Below are 17408 nucleotides of genomic sequence, written 5' to 3' on the forward strand. Positions count from 1 at the left end.
GTGGAGGATAAAGTGGCCATATGTATGTGAATATCCATGGATATGGACCATATAACCACGTAGCCCAAGAAAAAGAGCCTGAATTTGCCGGCCCAAATGCCATTTGCCATCAAAGCCCAGACAAGTCGTCATTTTTCCCATGCCGCAAATGTCCTGTGACCTCGGTTCCAACGATGACGCCAGCCACCCCTTCAACGGCGGGTCAACTTTATTGACAAAACAAACCAGGAGTGGCTAGGACCGGTCAGAAAAGATACGGGTGGACTTGCCTGTCGCCTTCCACCATGCAGTGTCATGTCAAAGCATGCAAGGAGGTAATATTTAGCAACAACTGATGACGCGAGATGCCTGCCTGGGCAGACCCATCCGCCCGTGGACGGACCAGAAGGTATGACTAAGAGGGCCTTATCGGTGTTTGCATGGTTTGACAGGTTTCCCCTCATCTGCATTGTTCACGGCCACAAGGTACATTGTAGAGTCGGGATTGGTGAATGGAAAAACAAAGATAGAAGGGGTAAAGACCGAGGATCAGATCATGCATCATGCTTTCATTGGGAATGACACCGTCAGAGGATTATTCCGTGCTCTGACTCAGGCCCTATTATATCCTATTCCGCCCTAGCAGCCGTACCTGACTGGTGACCTGGGGTCAGCTTTCCCCCCCTCTTCTCTTATCGCGAACCATAACATCATCCTTCTTCCTCCTTGACTCATCTTCGGACTTCAACCTTGGAACTTGTGCATGCAAGTCATTTTGGATTACTATTTTCTGTAACAGTTTGAACTATCTCAAGCTGTTGCTGTGTTGTGCTTATCTATCAAAGCTTCCCCGCGTGTCTGGAGTGACCTCCGCTCTAGATCCGCTATTAGTGGTGTCTACAATCGCCACTCCCGTATTCTTAAGGATACTGTGAATACAGGTATGCATAGTGTCTTCAACCTGTTAGGATGTTTGAGCATTTGATTAATTCCGTGAAAGCCATCCTCTTTAGTGATATCTCCCCAAGGCTCCCGTGCCTAGTTAGGATCCCGAACAGAACGCCTGCATATCCGTTCTCAGGCCACACATAAGGTCCTGAGAGCGGCTTTATTCTGTTGCTTCTCTATCGCCTCTCACTGAGGCATCATCTATTTGAATGCTCCCGGCCGCATCTGACGATCTCATCCGCCAGCACAGCCGTTTGCCCGAAGACGATACCCCCCTCGCCCCGGAGCACAACCGGACCATACCAGAGCATGAACCAAGTTCGAAAGGCAAAAAGAAGAAGGGAAAGAAGAACAAGGTGGCCAAGGCTGCAACTGAAACCCCACCGGATGATATGTATGTATCCACCGGTGATTGCCTGGTTCCTGATGAATGCGCGCCATTAACGCCAGATTACATGGATAGCATCCAACCGTCTGCCCCACCGCTAGAGGAGCCTCTCTCCTGCCCAGACCCGGAACCCCTTATTGAACATCATGTAAACCCGTCTATCACGTCCCCTGTTCTGGATGCCCTCGATTCCCTCGATGAGCCAGCAGGTGATGATCTCACTAGCCGCACCGATACGTGGGCGCAATCGGTTCCTTATGGAAAGAGCCCTCCCACCGACCTCATGGATGGGGACATACCAAGTGCATCACTGCCTAGTGCATCGCCCTTGAACTTCCCAACAATTCAAGAAAGGGGTGGCTTCGGCCATCCTTCCTCGGCATCTCCTCAGACTCGAACTTTACCATCTAGCTACGGTAATGGCTACCGAAACAGTCTGAACTCAAGGCAACATTCTGTAGACAGGAGGAAGAGTCACTCTTACGGGAGCCCAATGAGCAATCAGGCGCCTCCCCCTCATCTTCCTCAAGCACATTTCTTCGGAGCACCAGACATCGATATTCTTCCAACTCAGAATCGATCGTCCAACGATGGAAACTATTCATTCTGTAGCTTCGATACGCTACCTAGCTTGTCACCTAAAGGTTCGCGGACAGGAATGAACGTTTTGCTGGTTGGGACGGATGGCGCTGTGGAGATCCTCGCCATCGAAGATCGCCGAACCCGGCTCGTGGGGCAGATCACTGGGCTAAATGGCCGGGTAATCGAGGCCAAACTCTTATCTGGCCAACCATCTAGCGACCCTTTTGCATCATCCCGGCCGCATGTGGCTGTCGTTGTTCATGGGCCATTGCCACCGTACGAAGAGGAAGGTCGAGTCTCGTCTACAACATCAGACGCAAATGAAATTCCTCCTTCCACGATTCGTGGTCACTCTAGCGACAAGCGCTCAGTGCGAGACGACATCCAGTTCTACCAAACCCGAGTGGAAGTTTACTCTTTCCGGACCGGCGAACATGTCTCCACCTTGTTTGCAAGCAAGCCTGTGCCATGCCTGGAAAGCCTGCCCGGCCTCGCGTCCTTTGCTCCTCCGCCTGTCGGAAAATTAAAGCTCTTCACAACTGGTGCCTACATTATCCTAGCATCCGGGGTCAGTGGGGAGGTTTATGTTTATAGGCATGTCCTATCCCCGGAAACGACTGCATACCAGTGTCTGGGTAAGACATGGACTGGGGTTCAGTACAAAGAAACCCGGCGTTACTCGACATCTTCGAGTTCTACAACTGATCCAGAGGGGACTCGCACGGACTCTCCTCATGGCTCTTCTGCCCTGGAAAGACCCATCTTAGCGGTCCAAGGGAGATGGCTCGCATTCGCTCCCCCATCTTCGGCCTACAAAGGATCGATCCTGGGCACAGTTCCTTCAGGCTTGATCCTCGGCAAGGTTCCGGGCATTGAAACTCGCAGTCCTCCTGCTGTCCCCTCGGTGTCGTGTGCGACAGACGTGGGAGAGGGGGAAAGTTTCTTCGACAAGATGGCAAGAGGCGTTGCCCAAGAACTCGTCAGAGGTGCCCGCTGGATGGGTGATCAGGGGATGCAGGCCTGGAATAATTATTGGAACGCCCAGCAAGCAGCCGGCACCTCACCTCGTCGGCCTCCTCACGGGCCGGACCCCCAGACGCAGGGATATGGATTATTCCCTCCAACACATGCTCAGGATACACAAACATCAGCCACGGAACCTGACACCATATCCATCATCGACCTGAGACGATTCGAAGACGGCACAGATATACGAAATGTGTTTATCCACCCAGTTTCGACGTTCCAGGTTCCTAATGGTTGCAGCTTCTTGTCTCTTTCTCCAAATGGGTTGATGCTGTTCACAGCGAGCAAGAAGGGCGATGTGCAATATGTGTGGGATCTCATGCAACTGAAACATTGTCGGTCCATGGCTTTTATGGCTGATGACCAGACGGGACAGAACCCCAATGTGCGCCAGATTGCTAGGTACGCGCGGTTGACTACATCTAGTATCGTTGATGTTATTTGGACGGCGCCGGTGGGTGATAGATTGGCTGTAATTACACGTAAAGGCACCGTCCACGTTTTCGATCTCCCTCGAAGCGCATTCCAATGGCCCCCATTCCGCCGCGCAAAGCCTACTGCAAATAAGTCGCCGGCTACCGACCCCACGGCAGACGAAGTAACCGGTCAAGCTGCCGGTGGCAACCCGTTATCAGCGGCCATGAAGTTGGTTGGCGGTAAAACGCAGCCATTCTTTTCCGCTGTCCGTGGTCGTGTCCCGTCCACGGGCGCTGCGTTTCCCAATATGAGTGGGTTTGCGTTGCCTTCTGCTGCCAGTGTAAAGAGCGGGAAGGTTGTCGCTGCAGGCCTGAGCAAGTCAATGGGCGCTGCAACGGATACTGTCAATACTCTACGCCATGTTGGGGACAACCGTCTACACTTGCCAGGTTTGGCTCGAGATCCTGCACCTTCTCGGGTGACATGGATTTGCAGCAAGGGCCTCATATTCTTGGGTGTTGTGGATGGCGGGTACTTCAAGATGTACCGCCTCAAGCGTGCTATTGTACCCGGTCACAAGAACCGACAGCCTCACTCTGTTGTCGGCGGTAAGGAGTGCCAGGTCAAACTACCTGATAATCTCCAGGGACCTTGTGGACCGGCTCCTTTGTCTGCTTTTGATCCAGAATTAGCAGTTCATGTCTCTCTTGTTCTTCCGTCGATCAGCTCTCAGCCATCTGGTGCTGCAAGATCGTTTTGCCAGCCTCTCTCGCAGGCTGAGATCGAGACAAATACCCCATACCAGCCGTTCCACACGGACCAGCGAGTGGGTCTGAGTGTCTTCTCCTCTGGCAGCGATGCGAGTGAGCCGAGTGGACAATGGGTCTTTGGCAACGATATCCCGCTGACCAAAGTACACTTGAGGTCATTCAATAGCTCCAGCGATGACCACGGCGATGACGAGGATGAGAACGCCGCCATCCATGGACATTCGCTTGGCGCTGGCGGAGATATAGAAAACCTTATCACTCTTGGAAACAGCACCGGCAATGTGGAGGAAGTTGTTATCACCACGCGCCGCAAGAAGAGACACTCCGCTCCGCTGAAAGCTGACGACGGTTTCTTTGAGGATGATTGCGAAGTGCTTGACTTTGCTCGGGACCGCGTCTGATTGACTTGAGATTCCCTCTTTTTCTGTCTTATTTCTTTTCACTCTACACTCTTCGCATTGATTTAGAAGTTGTGCTCGCGCGGCGTCGCTGATCGCACTTGGAGTCTGGTGCTTTCTCTTTCCTGCGTTCTCCCTTTCGATTCTACCTTGCTTTTTCTTTCAGCACTACTAAACACTTGCATAAACCCATACTCTGTCTTTCTCTCGAGGTGGGTTGTTTTTCGGCTTCCTGATTTCTTTGCTCTCGGATTGACGTTGCCGTTTGATATCGTTCACAAACACACAAATACCCAAATACCCAGATCGAGCCCTGAACGTCCTTGGATTTCTTATGTTCTGATAGATGGGAGGCTCGGCCATGATTTACAGCCAGGTTTGTCTCTTATTTTTTCTTAGGCAGCGGGAGTGGTATGCACCCTTTCAACAATCCCTAAGCTAGAATGGAATACAATCACAAGAAACAGATAGCTGCAAAGCGCCAAAAACATACGCTTTATTCCATGTATACAGATCAGTGACCAGCCAACTTCTACTATAGATAGGTGCGGCTCTTGACCGGCTGTCCCCTGAATGATGCAGTGCTAGTTCTACACAGTGTCAGAAGGCCTTTGGAAGAAGTTGGTTGGTGGACCGTACATATTGCATAGAAGTAGAGGTTCTTGGCCTTGACTTTCTCTCTTTGGCTTCTTTATTACACCCGGCAAAACAGGTCCATCCTCTACTCGTTGATCACCTCGCTGTAGCTGGTTTGTCCAGTCATTGGGAGATACACATCCTTCTACTACCCTGGGCATGACCTCCAGGGTTTGAGCTATGAGGTGCTTCCCGAACTAATTCCAAACATACCACACGCGATACGATGTCAACTACACAACTCTTTGGTCACTTACATGAGCCGTCCCACACGCCCGTCTGTCTCATAGACGTCGCGCCTACCACATAAGCTGCGTCCTGCTTCCATCGGCACGCATTTTGACACCCTTCTCACCTTTCACGCTATGTCGGAACCATCACACTCACCCCGCCCCTTCGTTAACCCAGTCCAGGCTAAAGAAAGTCTATGATGTCCGGTCCAAGGCGAACAACACTCTGACGTCTGATTCTCTCCTGGCCCCACTAACATGGACCTGATACTCGGAAGTGGATGATAGTGCAGAGAACACAACCACAGATATTAGTAGTGTCCAGTCGACACCTGTTAGCAAGACGCATCTCTAACAATTCGAAAAGAAAAGGAAAAAGAAATTGCTTAAACCTCACGAAGTGACCTTGTCTTACCTCAGGAGATGGCCTGATTTCGAAGGTGCATTCAAATCCCTTGGAACCAACCCTACAACATTGAAAGGACATTCCTTTCAATCATTGCCACTAGTTACCAGCACTTAATTTTCTTGACGATTAAAAGTTTATACTCCCCGCGATCAATATCATAAGGGCACCCAGAGAACGTTTTCCGAACATTCCCAAGGGAAATCAACTACTAAACTATCGAAAACATGAGGTGTCAAAAAAAAAAAAAATTACTACAGGGATATGATAATAAATACCACAGACTACCTAAGGAATTTGTGGATTCCATAACTATATAAACTAAATTAACTTAGCGGTCCCTGGAGAAAACACTGCATTCTCAGGTCCTGTCTACATGAGTGTCAAGTCCTTCGAAATGCCTCACCAATAGCCAGCGTAGCTCAATGGTAGAGCGTCAGGCTTTTACCCTTCGTTAGAAATTCCGAAATGTATGCAACCTGAATGCTGCGGGTTCGACCCCCGCCGTTGGCTTCCTGTCCGTTCTTTTAAGTTTTTACTAATCCAGTAGAGACTACCTACCTAGGTACCTACCTAACTACCTACAGGTAACTAATAAGAACAATGTAAGAAGAATCCGCCGCTGGTGACATTGTGACTCAAATGTTCTTTTTCAAATTATCTACAAAGTTTGTCCTTCCGTAGTTCTTCCCCGTTGACATATTTTCTTCATTCTCCTACAACTAGTGTAAATACGTTTGGCTGCTTAACGGTTATATTAATCCTATATAACTTGTTAATTGTATCCAGAAGAGTACGCATGAAAAGGTCTTGTGACATTCACCAGCTATGTTCTGGATAACACTAATAAAGGGGGTGCAGAAAGAAAGGAATCGCATATCAACAAAGAGTGTTAGATAAGGCCGTCTAAGCGGGTTACATATATACTAACTAACTATGTAACTAACTAACTAGTTGCTCTGTACGGAGGGAGAAAGTCCAATGTCCGGTTCCTTGGTTTCTTCGTGGTTATGGATATAACACATATGAGAATCAAGTCTCTGAGAGTATTTATGATCCTTTCGAAAAAGGAAAAAAGAAAGAAAGAAAAGAAAAAGACTTACACCAGGAAGGGGCAAAACATCTACGAAATACATGTAAAATAGCATCCAAGAGACTAACGGGGTATTATTTACTCGTATCTCTTATATGATCCTGAGCGTTGGGGTTAGTGTTTGATGCGATGGCCTTCCCCAAGGTGAAGGGTCCAAAGTATTTTGCGAACGAATATGTAAAACACGTTGCTTTCTTCTGACATTAAGAGCCAGCGTAGCTCAATGGCAGAGCGTCAGGCTTTTACCCTTCGTTAGAAATTCCGAAGTGTTATGGAACCTGAATGTCGCGGGTTCGACCCCCGCCGTTGGCTTTCTTTTTTGGCTCTCTCCTCTCCAATAGAGAGGGCCAAGAAGATGTTGTATCAACCTACATAGGGGTGGGGTCATTAAGTATTTACCCTGTTTTCCCACCAAAACTGACCAAATTTGGACCCTATTCTCTCAATAAATTTATATTGTAATAATTTTTTAGATAATTTTTAATAAAAATTTATTATCAGATTAACAAAATATCTCTTTCCGAATAGTCCAATATATATAGCTATTGAATGGTAACTGATTAAAATGTAAATGTCAATATAAATCCCTATTATGTATAGTTAGTGGCTCCCATACTAAACTCGCGATTAGAATCTTTTGTCTAAATTTGAAAATTGACTACTTTCTACCAAAAATACTTACGAATATAATATATAATATATTACCTTAGGTTAGAAAAGATAAATTAAAATAATAAAAAATAAAAAATATGTTACAACATAAGTTTGTTGAGAGAATAGTGTTCAAAGTTGGTCAGTTTTGGTGGGAAAACAGGGTGTGGGTAAATACTTAGTGACAGGGTCTGTACAATGTTAGAAGATGGGCCGCTTAGAGTGTTGGTGTTCTAGCCGGATGAATGGTGATTGATATTGGCGTCTTCCGTTGGTAGTTCTTCCAAGAAATGTTTGCTTATGTGACTGTTCTTATTCCAACCTTGGAATGTCCATTTCTGCAGGTCCCCCAGCTTATTAAACGCACAATAACTCCAGGGCTATGCGCAAAAGCGACTCTAACAGTGTTAGATTGTTAATTATATTTATTTGAGGGACGGAATGCTCCCTGCTATATTCATACATGTGCATATTGATATATTATTACGTATACTATGATGAACAACACCATTGAATTTTTTTAAAAAAGGAAAAGAAACAAACATGCATCTAAGTGCGTGGACATCCATGGATATATATGTGTGTGCACGCCTTGTGTATATTATGTGCAAAACATATAAACAACACAAACCTTCAGGTCTGTCTATACCAGGCTAATAAACACTTTACCATCTTACCTATACAAGAACGGGAATACACCATATACATATAGCCATCAACTCCACACTCGCCAAATAGGAAGAAACCCTAGTTATCAAAAATTGACGTCTAGAAATTGTACTGTACTTCGTTATATGTATTACGTAGCGTAGCTCCTCTGATGTCACCTATTTCCTTCTTACAGATGATCTGCTCTACCTTCATACATAGATATGTACCTAGCTAGGTATGTCACGCCAATACTACTACGTAACTAAGCCTAATGTTGTACCTAGGTAGCTAGGTACCTTGGTCAAGTTTTGTTGCCTTGAAGTTTGACGAAGTAGGCTTTTATAGAACTGCCATCTATCTATGATCAAGGCCATGTGTGTCATTCGATAGTGGATATAACCATCCTGCCTTGATTTTTATCCTTGTAGTAAGCTGAGATGATTGGTTATGTCTTCCCTCATCAGGGAATTTTAGCCCAATCCACTACGAGGACCATTTTAGCCCAGGTATATTCGACCCTAGAAGGCCTTACATGTGGTTAACATGCTAAGATCACCAGACGAAGGGAATTTACAAGTTCTACAGCTTTGGCACGATAACTCACCCTGGTAGGGGCACCTGGGCAGCAATGGTATTAGTCAGCAATGATTGACGCCCTGGCGACACAGCACTTGATGTGAATGGACCCCAAATATTTCTACTACAAACCAGTTCCGCTTTGAGAGACTATTGCCAGTATATGGAACAAAGCACATATAACGGCCCTTATTCATGCACCCCCCTTCTGATCGACACAGCTGTGGTGCCCACTTGAGATGAGTGACCTCCAGAAATCATTCGCCAAGTCAAAACTGGCCAAATTTCCACCTGAAGCACCAATGCCTGAATCAATGAGCCAGTCGGAGGATGCATGGGAGGATGGCTCTTCGGCTTCCTCGATGTCGTCGACCGGGACAATGGTCCCGTCACCCACACGACACCTATTCGCCCGAACGGGCCGGCGGTTCGTTTACTTCCCCAATTTCCATTAGCTCAACTTGGGATCGATTGGCCTTTTGAAGCAGCTGGTTTTACAAGAACAAGCTGACATACGACCACAGACAAACATCCCAAACCTCTTTGACATGGACAGACTTCTTCGACCAGGAGCTCTTTCTTCCAGAAGAAGTGGATAATTTCCATATAGTACACCATGTTTATTTAACACCGCCGACTGACTCAGGCCCGCTTTTTGTCGTGCACCATGGGGCCGGTTCATCTGGGCTTTCTTTCGCCACGTGCGCAGAAGAGATTCGGAAGATCCTCCCAAAGGCGGGGATCTTGTCACTGGATGCTCGAAGTCATGGTCGCACTGTCATGACCACCTTGGACAACAAGACAGTTGATGAATCCCCTTCTACGGCGGATGCCGCCCAGGCTGAATCCTCGGGACAGGTTGAGCTCGACCTCAGCCTCGAGACTCTGAGCCGGGATCTAGTCCATGTGATCTACCAGACACAAACCAGGATGGGCTGGGAGAAGCTCCCTGATATTGTCCTGGTTGGGCACAGTCTAGGCGGTGCGGTGATTACCGATGTCGCGAAGAAAGGGGAGCTGGGTCCGAGACTGTTGGCATACGCTGTACTCGACGTAGTGGAAGGTACGCTCGCCCTTGCGGTTTATTTGTATCAGATACTGATATCTCCACTTGACAGGGTCTGCAATGGATGCTCTACAGAGCATGGAGAAATATCTTTCGACTCGCCCGACTCGATTCCCCTCCCTGCTGTCTGGGATTGAATGGCAGTATGTATCCGTCTGGACTATCACTTCTTCCCATAATGGCTAACAGATACCAAGTACTCACTCCCGCACAATCCGGAACGCTACTTCCGCTCGCGCCTCGGTTCCGTCCCTCTTGTATGAAGAAAGCGAGCCTAGCGACCCGTCCCGTCCTTGGGTGTGGCGCACCAACCTCTCTGCAACGAAACCTTTCTGGGAGAACTGGTTTGTTGGCCTGAGTAGGAAGTTCCTTGATGCGCGAGGTGGCAAGTTGCTACTACTTGCTGGCACGGACAGATTGGATAGAGAATTGATGATCGGGCAGATGCAAGGTATGAGTTTCGCAGATCTCTCTGTTAGCCGTTTATCATCACTTGGAATCATGCTCACATCAGTATTACAGGAAAATACCAACTCCAGGTCTTCCCTGAAGCAGGACACTTCGTTCACGAGGACCAGCCTGCGAAGACTGCGCAGATACTGGTGGACTTTTACCGACGAAATGACCGGAGCGCATTGGTGCTTCCGCCCAAGGTGGCGGATATGCAGGCATCAGCGGCGATGAAGAAGGGGACTGGTGCTTCTGGTGCCTCAACAGGTCACTTGAGATAGTATTTTATGATTTGTCTCGGTGTTTGAAATGAGTTACGATATCCAATGAAAGACGACTCATAGATGAAAACACGTACTTATCCAACAAATATGTCATCTACAAGGCTCTTCTCTGATGCGACTACGTCTACAAATGACGGAATTTATCCGCTGCAGGGAAATGAAATGATATGAGCAGAAAAATTTTCATTCTCGCACGGGGTGAGAAGGTCCTTCCTCAGGGCCAGGTCAATCCGGCCACACAGGGCGGCCAGCTGTCCAGCCTTCAGTCTGAAGCTCCATACCACCCCACTGCGACAAATATTAGAGCAAAGAGAATAAGTGAAAACAAAAAAAAGAAAAAAGAAAATGCCGGGCACGGCAAAAGGTTCGTGCCTCTCCATCGATAAACACCGAGAACCAGGTTTTCGAGATTCCGAACGCCACCGGGATTCCATCACACGGAATCATCATGCGCGGATCGTGAAAAGGGATGCGATAATACAGGGAGGAAGTAAGGGTATTCCGAGAGAGAGAAAGAAAAGAGTGCATGACGCCAAGAACAACGGACCTAGGTGCCATTCAAGGCAAATAGGCACCACCAGCAACAACCAAGTTCATATTGGTGAACTTGACCTTGTAGACAGGAGACTTCTTCGTCGGGAAAGCGCTGATCTGGTCGGCCGTGACAACAACATCCTTTCCCTTCTTTTTCTTGGTCTGGCTCGTCGATGGGTTGGCGGCTGCATCCAGTCTGGTTCCAGTGCCTGTTTCACCGATGATACGGCCACCCTGTGTGGTTTCCTGGGAACCGGCAACATCCCAAACTCGCACGGTACCATCAGCTCCACCGGAGACTAGCACCGTGGACTCCACGCTCCAGCTGACAGACCAGATTCCACCCTTGCCGTGACCGCGCATGCGCTTCAGCAGTCTACCAGGTGCCAGATCCCACAGGATGATACAACCCTGGTCGTCAGCGGACGCGAGAAGCTTTCCATCGCGGCTGCACTCCATCGCGGTGATGCTGCCAGTGTGGCCAGTGAACATTCGGACAGCATTACCAGTCGAAACAGCCCACATGCGAACAGTGTGATCAGAGCTGGCGGTGAAAACGTATGCTGAGTTGGGATGGAAGCAGACGACATCAACGTCATGATCATGGCCAACGAAGATACGCTGCTGGCGGATTTGGTCACTCACCCACAAGCGGGCGGTCCGGTCAGATCCACCGGAGACAAAGTAGTGACTAAAAGGTCCCCAGCTTAGATCCCAGACAGGGCGGTCGTGACCCTTGTAAACGACCATACATTGCCAGCTATCAAGAGACCAAAGGCGAATTGTCTTGTCCATGGATGATGAAAGCAGCCATCGAGCATTGGTGGCAACCTTGTCATCCCCCGAAAGGCCCTCGCGAGCGGATGCGCAGGGCTGGAATGCAACAGCAGTTACGGGACCCGCATGACCGATGAGGCGGCGCGAACTAGCAGGCGGCGAGTTATCAAGGTCGGGGTCAGCAGATTGAAGGTTCGTGCCGTCAAGGCTCCAAATCCGAATATATGACTGCTGGAATCCCACTGCAACAACCTGGCTGTCGTCTGCAAAGTCCATGCAAGTAACCCTGTGTATTTGTTAATAAAGCTCTCTATTGCCGAAAGGGCCAGATGAACATACCCATCATAAGTGTTGTGGAACGTGAACATGCACACACTAAGCCCAGGACCAACACCACCTGTGCGAGTCTTAATCTCGAACCGATCGCGATGTTCCATGACCTTCTTCACCTCAATCTGGACGTCACGAGCAGTGGACTGAGGGAACGGAAGATCTGCACGATTAGGTGCCTCGTCGTCATCTTCATTTTTAATCATCTGGTCGAACTCTTGAATAAGAGTGTTACGGCCGGCGGCTGGAGGTTGTTTCGCATCTTCCTCAGCCAGTTCAGCCCGCACGTCCTCCTCCAGAAGTTGTTCCATAGGGAGTCTTCCGAGTTTCAGGCGGGGAAGTGTGCCGGCCATGGCTGGGTTGTCACCTGTGTAAGCAGAGCCAGGGTGGTGTCCAGGAATGCCTTCATCCTCAGCTGGGAAGGTCTGGTCCGCACTCATCTGGTTCAACATGGCAGCGAAACTGAATCGATCATCTGCTGCTCGGTCCAAAGTTTTCACTGAGCAAAAACTGCTGAGAATTGCATTCATGACAGAACCTCCCTCTTTATCCTTGCTCTCCAGGAACTGGAGAAGATTGGTGTAGGCGGGGTTGCTTAACACAACGCGGTATTTGTTGTTTCGATAAAGCTTAGCGACAGAGTTATCTTGTAGGTGCTCCGGTAAGCTGATAGGTTCGAAGTGGCGGATGTCATCGGTATGCTCAGGAAGGAACATGTTCTTGTTGGTTTCAAAGAATGACTTCGCATCCTGAGGATAGAAAGAAGTCACCATATTGAAAAATGAATAGACAAACAGCGGCCACAGAACACGTCGAAGTTCAGGCTGTGAGACAATTAGCATTGAGTTATCAAGTCACACCTTGCTTGTCGCACCTTGTACAGATCAAGGTTTTCCTCAACCCAATTCTTCAGCAAATCTAGTAATGCATTAGTTGGTATTTCGAATCACCGGGGTTCGATTGCCAGCTCACCAAAGCCTTGTCGAGTCTTGGGGCGAGAATCTTCCCCCAACTGAGGGAGCGGGCGCCCATCAATCTCCTGGTTGGCAGACTCCATGCGCAACATTGCCTCTGTACGGCTGTAGCCCTTCTTGGCCAAATAGTCAATAACCTAAAAAAGGGCAAAGGTCAGCGTACATTCAGGCGGGCATTATTTGAGCAAAAAAAAAAAAAAAAAAAAAGGAAAAGGAAAAGGAAAAGGAAAAGAAAAAGAAATTGTGGTAAGATAAGCAGGGTGTGGTGGAAGAAGGCCTGGTGAGCAAACAGACAGCCTGTTCACGTGCGCGTGTCTCCTCAACGGACAGAGCCTGCAAAGGCTTTGCGATGGGTGGACGCGGCACAATCTGACGCGGCACAGATTGCGCCGGAGTTTGTGTCGGAGTCACATCAGCTGCCACCGGCTTCTGCATCGGCGTCTTCTGCGTCTTCGTCTTCTGCGTCTTCTGCGTCGGCGAGGCCGCGTGTCGGCGTCGGCGACTGCCTCGCCGACGAGGGGGCAGCCAATCCTTGTCTTCAGATTCCATATCCACGACGGTTCTGGCGATGTTTTGCGACTGCGGCGCGTTTATGTGGAGATGAAAGAAAGAAAAGTGTGGATTGATGGGTTGACAAAGATGAATCAACCGAATGAATGATACTTGTTGATGTGTGAAGAAGAAGGATTGCTGGGTGAGAACCGTGTGAAGAGAATCGTGAATGAATAGTGTATGTTTGACTTTCGAGTTGTGATGCCTCGGGTACTCATTGACCGCAGGTCATGAGTTGCGATGACCAATAACAGCGAGCTAGCAATCCTCTTTCGAGGTCTGCGAAATAAACAATATTGGTCGGCGTTGAAAAGAAACCTGTGCGCTCCTCCGTAATGGACTTCCGTCACCATCCACAGGCAGTCACCAATGAATAAGAAACTCGCAGCTTTGTTGCACCAACAAAACCACCGACATTGTGGTATGCTGTCTCCATGAAGCTCGACCATCATCCAAGGGCTGCAATTGCTAATGAACAGGGTGCTCGGGGGTTCGGGGGATTTCCAATGTCGTCGATGCTGAGGCAAAACGCCCTAGAGTTCCCCGCCTTGGATCTCTGTCGTCGCGATCTGGGAGAATGCAGTGGAAACATCGCCATATATCAAGCTTCTCAAACTCGGGGGATCCCGAAACACACAGGACACAATGCAGGAGGAACAATGATCGCAAAGGGGCAAGGGAGCATGTGGGAAACAAGACATCTTAAAGAAGGCACAAATCAAGGACAAGGGTACCTACTATTTGGTTCAAATTCTGCTGCGACATAGCACCGCTTGGTGGTGCACTGGGCCCTGGAGTCGGTGCAGAATGAACGGGGGTTCCAGGTAATGGTTGTTGGGAAGGCATCGCCATCCCATTACCGTTTACGCCTGGTCCCATACTGCCACTGCGCGGTCCAGGGCTTGGGGCTCCGCCTGGTGCCGACATAATCGACAACTAACGACAACTTCGAGACAGATCCTCCAATTGCGGTGGAGGATAGCAACTGAGCAGGGTTGCGTACAATCGCCGGCGATTTATATGATGGACTTAGGTTGTCAGCTATCAGTGTTTGTCTAATGTATATAGCGCCCAAAGGTAATGGGACTTCGCGCGTTGAACGAGAGGATAATGGATCTGATATCTTGAATTTGATATCCCCCGGGCTGCCTCACCGCTTATTAAGACCTCCGCAGCTTCAAGCACGTGATTCCAGCCAATAAGCTAGCTCTCCAATGTCCATTGCGATCTTGATCTCTCGTTCTACACGTGAAGCCTGAAAATCTGGCAGAATTGATTCATACGGACGCAGCTCTCTACTCCTCTCTTCATACACTCCCAACCCAATCAATATGGGCGAAGACGCAACCCCGCAAGAGCTACCTAGCTTTACCTCTGCCGATCGCATTCGACAGCTGAATGAGATGGACAAGGTACTACGAGCATATACTTTATAAGGGACCATTTGCTGATTCTTCTTCATAAGGATGTTACCAAGCTCCTTCATTCTGCCGGTCTTGCGATCCAAGCCTTGACCAACGCCAAGCCGGACCCCTCTGCCGTTGCATCAGATGGATCACTCGACTCGCACAAAATGCGGTTTAAAGAAGCAAGTGCGAAATACTTCGCGCTTCTCTCCTCAGCCGACGTCACCCTCCGCCGCCAGGTCTACTCCCTAGAGGAATCATCTCTCGTCGGACCCGAGAAGGGCTCACGCGCAGGGGACACAAAAGTCGGAGCTAGAAACGAAGGAGTCGCGGGAGCTAAGTCGCGAGCGCCAAACTCACTGGATATAAGTCGGCTCAATAGCAGGAAGGATACAGTTGGGAAAGATAAGGAGGCTGAATTGTGGGCGGCTGCTCGTGAATTCGTTGAACTGATGCAGAACCCTTCCGAGACAAGCAAGGATTCTAGGCCTGCGAATGAATCGGAGGACATGCAGGTGGATTGAGCAACGAGCTGACGATTCATTGTGTGCGATTGGTTGTGTTTCCTTCATGCGTTTATGATACCCCGGACTATCTGCTGCCACTGGCATTGAAATTACGAATACAATGCGGTCCCATTGGAAGATGATACATACACCTGCACAGTGAGTAGTACATGTAACCAACGCTGGGCACAAAGCATGTATGGATCAGTGTTCGATCATGTTCACAGAACTCCGCTATACAAAACGAAAAGCAATGACAGGTATAGTTCATCGGCCTAGCCGAGCAGGATATTTGTCGGAACAGTACAATGACTACTTCTGCATGGACATGATCATTTCCCGCTGGGTTTCCCGGTCTCTGTTCGCATCAGACAATGGGCCCAAGCCTATGTTCTTGTCAGCATATTGCAACAGCATGGATATTATATACCTCCACTTACTTCGAAGCTCGCCAACGACATCCTTCGCCTTGCCGAAGTAAACCTCCTCTGTGATGTGAAAGCCTAGGTCAGCATAAACCACTCAAGCCTTTAAACGGCGACGAGCGAATGTAACATACGCAGCAGATTCCGCATCTTCAACTCCATATCCTCCACCAGCCTGCCCACGTTGGCGACATGGCTAGCATCCGACTCCACAGGCAGATCAACTTCCACCTGGCGAGTCATGTTCCCGCTGAGATCCATATCACCAAGAGCCTCGGTTTTGTTGGCCAGGTGGAGGATAACGGTACTAGTGAGTTTGTAGTGGGACATGCGAGCGCGATCGGTGGCCTCGAAAACGTGAATGCTGTCCCATTCGCCGGAGCTCTGGGAACCTGGGGTGACACCTAATCAAAGGAAACGGTCAGCCGCGATTTAAAGCATAGTAGGCTTCGGCCAGTCCGTAACGCACCCTTCTTCAATAGAATCACACCGGCAAAACCATCGTCCAAATCCCAGAAATACACACTCCCCACGCCTCCCTCATAGTACAGTTCGCGGTAAACATCGAACGACTCGTTGGCAGCAACCTCGAGCTTGCGCACTCGCTCACTGGGCACGGTGCCATCTTCGAGCGGGGGATCAAACTCGTTGCTCCATGGTGACCGGTAGCTATCGCCGTCGCGGTTGTAGTCGCAGAGCAGGTAATCGCGGTTGCTCTGCGGGCAGCGCCGAATCTCCAGGGGCTGGTCAACGGAGGAGAGGAGGTCTTCGGTGAGGTCTGGGACGATTGTGGTAATGGCTTGCAGATTGGTCTTGGTGTCCCGTGGATTCAGACGCCGAAGGAGGTCGCTGCAGAAGGGGTGGTCAGCTCACTTGTCTCCGACTGCATGGGGCGGGGTTGCGTCGGGATCGGGGATTGTCATGGTGAGTGCCATGGTTGGGGGACAAAGGGGTCTGTTGGGCCATATTGGTTGCGAGACAAGTTACTCACAGTGCGCTGTCAAATTGTGCGTCAGCCATGGTTGCGAAGGTCGGTTGTATATCTGTTGCTTGATGAATGGCGGTGTTGATCTTGGGCGGATGAGGTGCGTGTATGTTTCGGGCTGCTTGCGTGGCAGTACATGATATCAATATCAAACAAACATTTCAACTTCGATAGCATCCATAAATAGACCGGAAAAGACTACATGAATATATAGCTACCGTTGTTCCTTCCTATTTGACTCTGTTTTATTTGATGATATATTGTATTTGAATTTAGCATATGAAATACGCCCACTGCCTGCATGGTCTTAATAGAGAAGACAGTCCATTGTCGGATTATTGATTTCTGAGACCTCACAAGAAATGGAG

At 49.0% G+C, this 17408-nt stretch overlaps 5 protein-coding genes across 5 annotated transcripts; 3 read left to right on the forward strand and 2 right to left on the reverse strand.

The window, feature by feature from the left end:
• Positions 1 to 1136: 1136 nt before the first annotated feature.
• On the forward strand, positions 1137 to 4511 carry N7489_009658 (uncharacterized protein; the record flags this gene model as incomplete). Its single annotated transcript, XM_056715408.1, has 1 exon — positions 1137 to 4511. The coding sequence occupies one exon, from the start codon at positions 1137 to 1139 to the stop codon at positions 4509 to 4511; it is 3375 nt and encodes a 1124-aa protein (XP_056563030.1).
• Positions 4512 to 8990: 4479 nt separating this feature from the next.
• Positions 8991 to 10548, forward strand: ppe1 (putative ribosomal protein/carboxylic ester hydrolase (Ppe1); the record flags this gene model as incomplete). Its single annotated transcript, XM_056715409.1, has 5 exons — positions 8991 to 9178; positions 9276 to 9814; positions 9870 to 9960; positions 10015 to 10268; positions 10340 to 10548. The coding sequence occupies 5 exons, from the start codon at positions 8991 to 8993 to the stop codon at positions 10546 to 10548; spliced, it is 1281 nt and encodes a 426-aa protein (XP_056563031.1).
• A 561-nt stretch (positions 10549 to 11109) lies between these two features.
• On the reverse strand, positions 11110 to 13715 carry N7489_009660 (putative transcription initiation factor TFIID subunit; the record flags this gene model as incomplete). The annotated part of the gene is made up of 5 exons (XM_056715410.1): positions 11110 to 12148; positions 12202 to 13016; positions 13067 to 13110; positions 13165 to 13303; positions 13461 to 13715. The coding sequence occupies 5 exons, from the start codon at positions 13713 to 13715 to the stop codon at positions 11110 to 11112; spliced, it is 2292 nt and encodes a 763-aa protein (XP_056563032.1).
• A 1334-nt stretch (positions 13716 to 15049) lies between these two features.
• N7489_009661 (mediator of RNA polymerase II transcription subunit 11) lies at positions 15050 to 15648 on the forward strand (the record flags this gene model as incomplete). The annotated part of the gene is made up of 2 exons (XM_056715411.1): positions 15050 to 15130; positions 15184 to 15648. The coding sequence occupies 2 exons, from the start codon at positions 15050 to 15052 to the stop codon at positions 15646 to 15648; spliced, it is 546 nt and encodes a 181-aa protein (XP_056563033.1).
• Positions 15649 to 15942: 294 nt separating this feature from the next.
• cap2 (F-actin-capping protein subunit beta) lies at positions 15943 to 17075 on the reverse strand (the record flags this gene model as incomplete). The annotated part of the gene is made up of 5 exons (XM_056715412.1): positions 15943 to 16016; positions 16071 to 16118; positions 16190 to 16459; positions 16525 to 16904; positions 17047 to 17075. 5 exons carry the CDS (start codon positions 17073 to 17075, stop codon positions 15943 to 15945), a joined length of 801 nt encoding a protein of 266 aa, XP_056563034.1.
• Positions 17076 to 17408: the final 333 nt, after the last annotated feature.

This window comes from Penicillium chrysogenum (assembly GCF_028827035.1).
Source record: "Penicillium chrysogenum strain IBT 35668 chromosome Unknown utg000005l_segment0_segment0, whole genome shotgun sequence".
In the NCBI taxonomy this organism is placed as follows: domain Eukaryota; kingdom Fungi; phylum Ascomycota; class Eurotiomycetes; order Eurotiales; family Aspergillaceae; genus Penicillium; species Penicillium chrysogenum.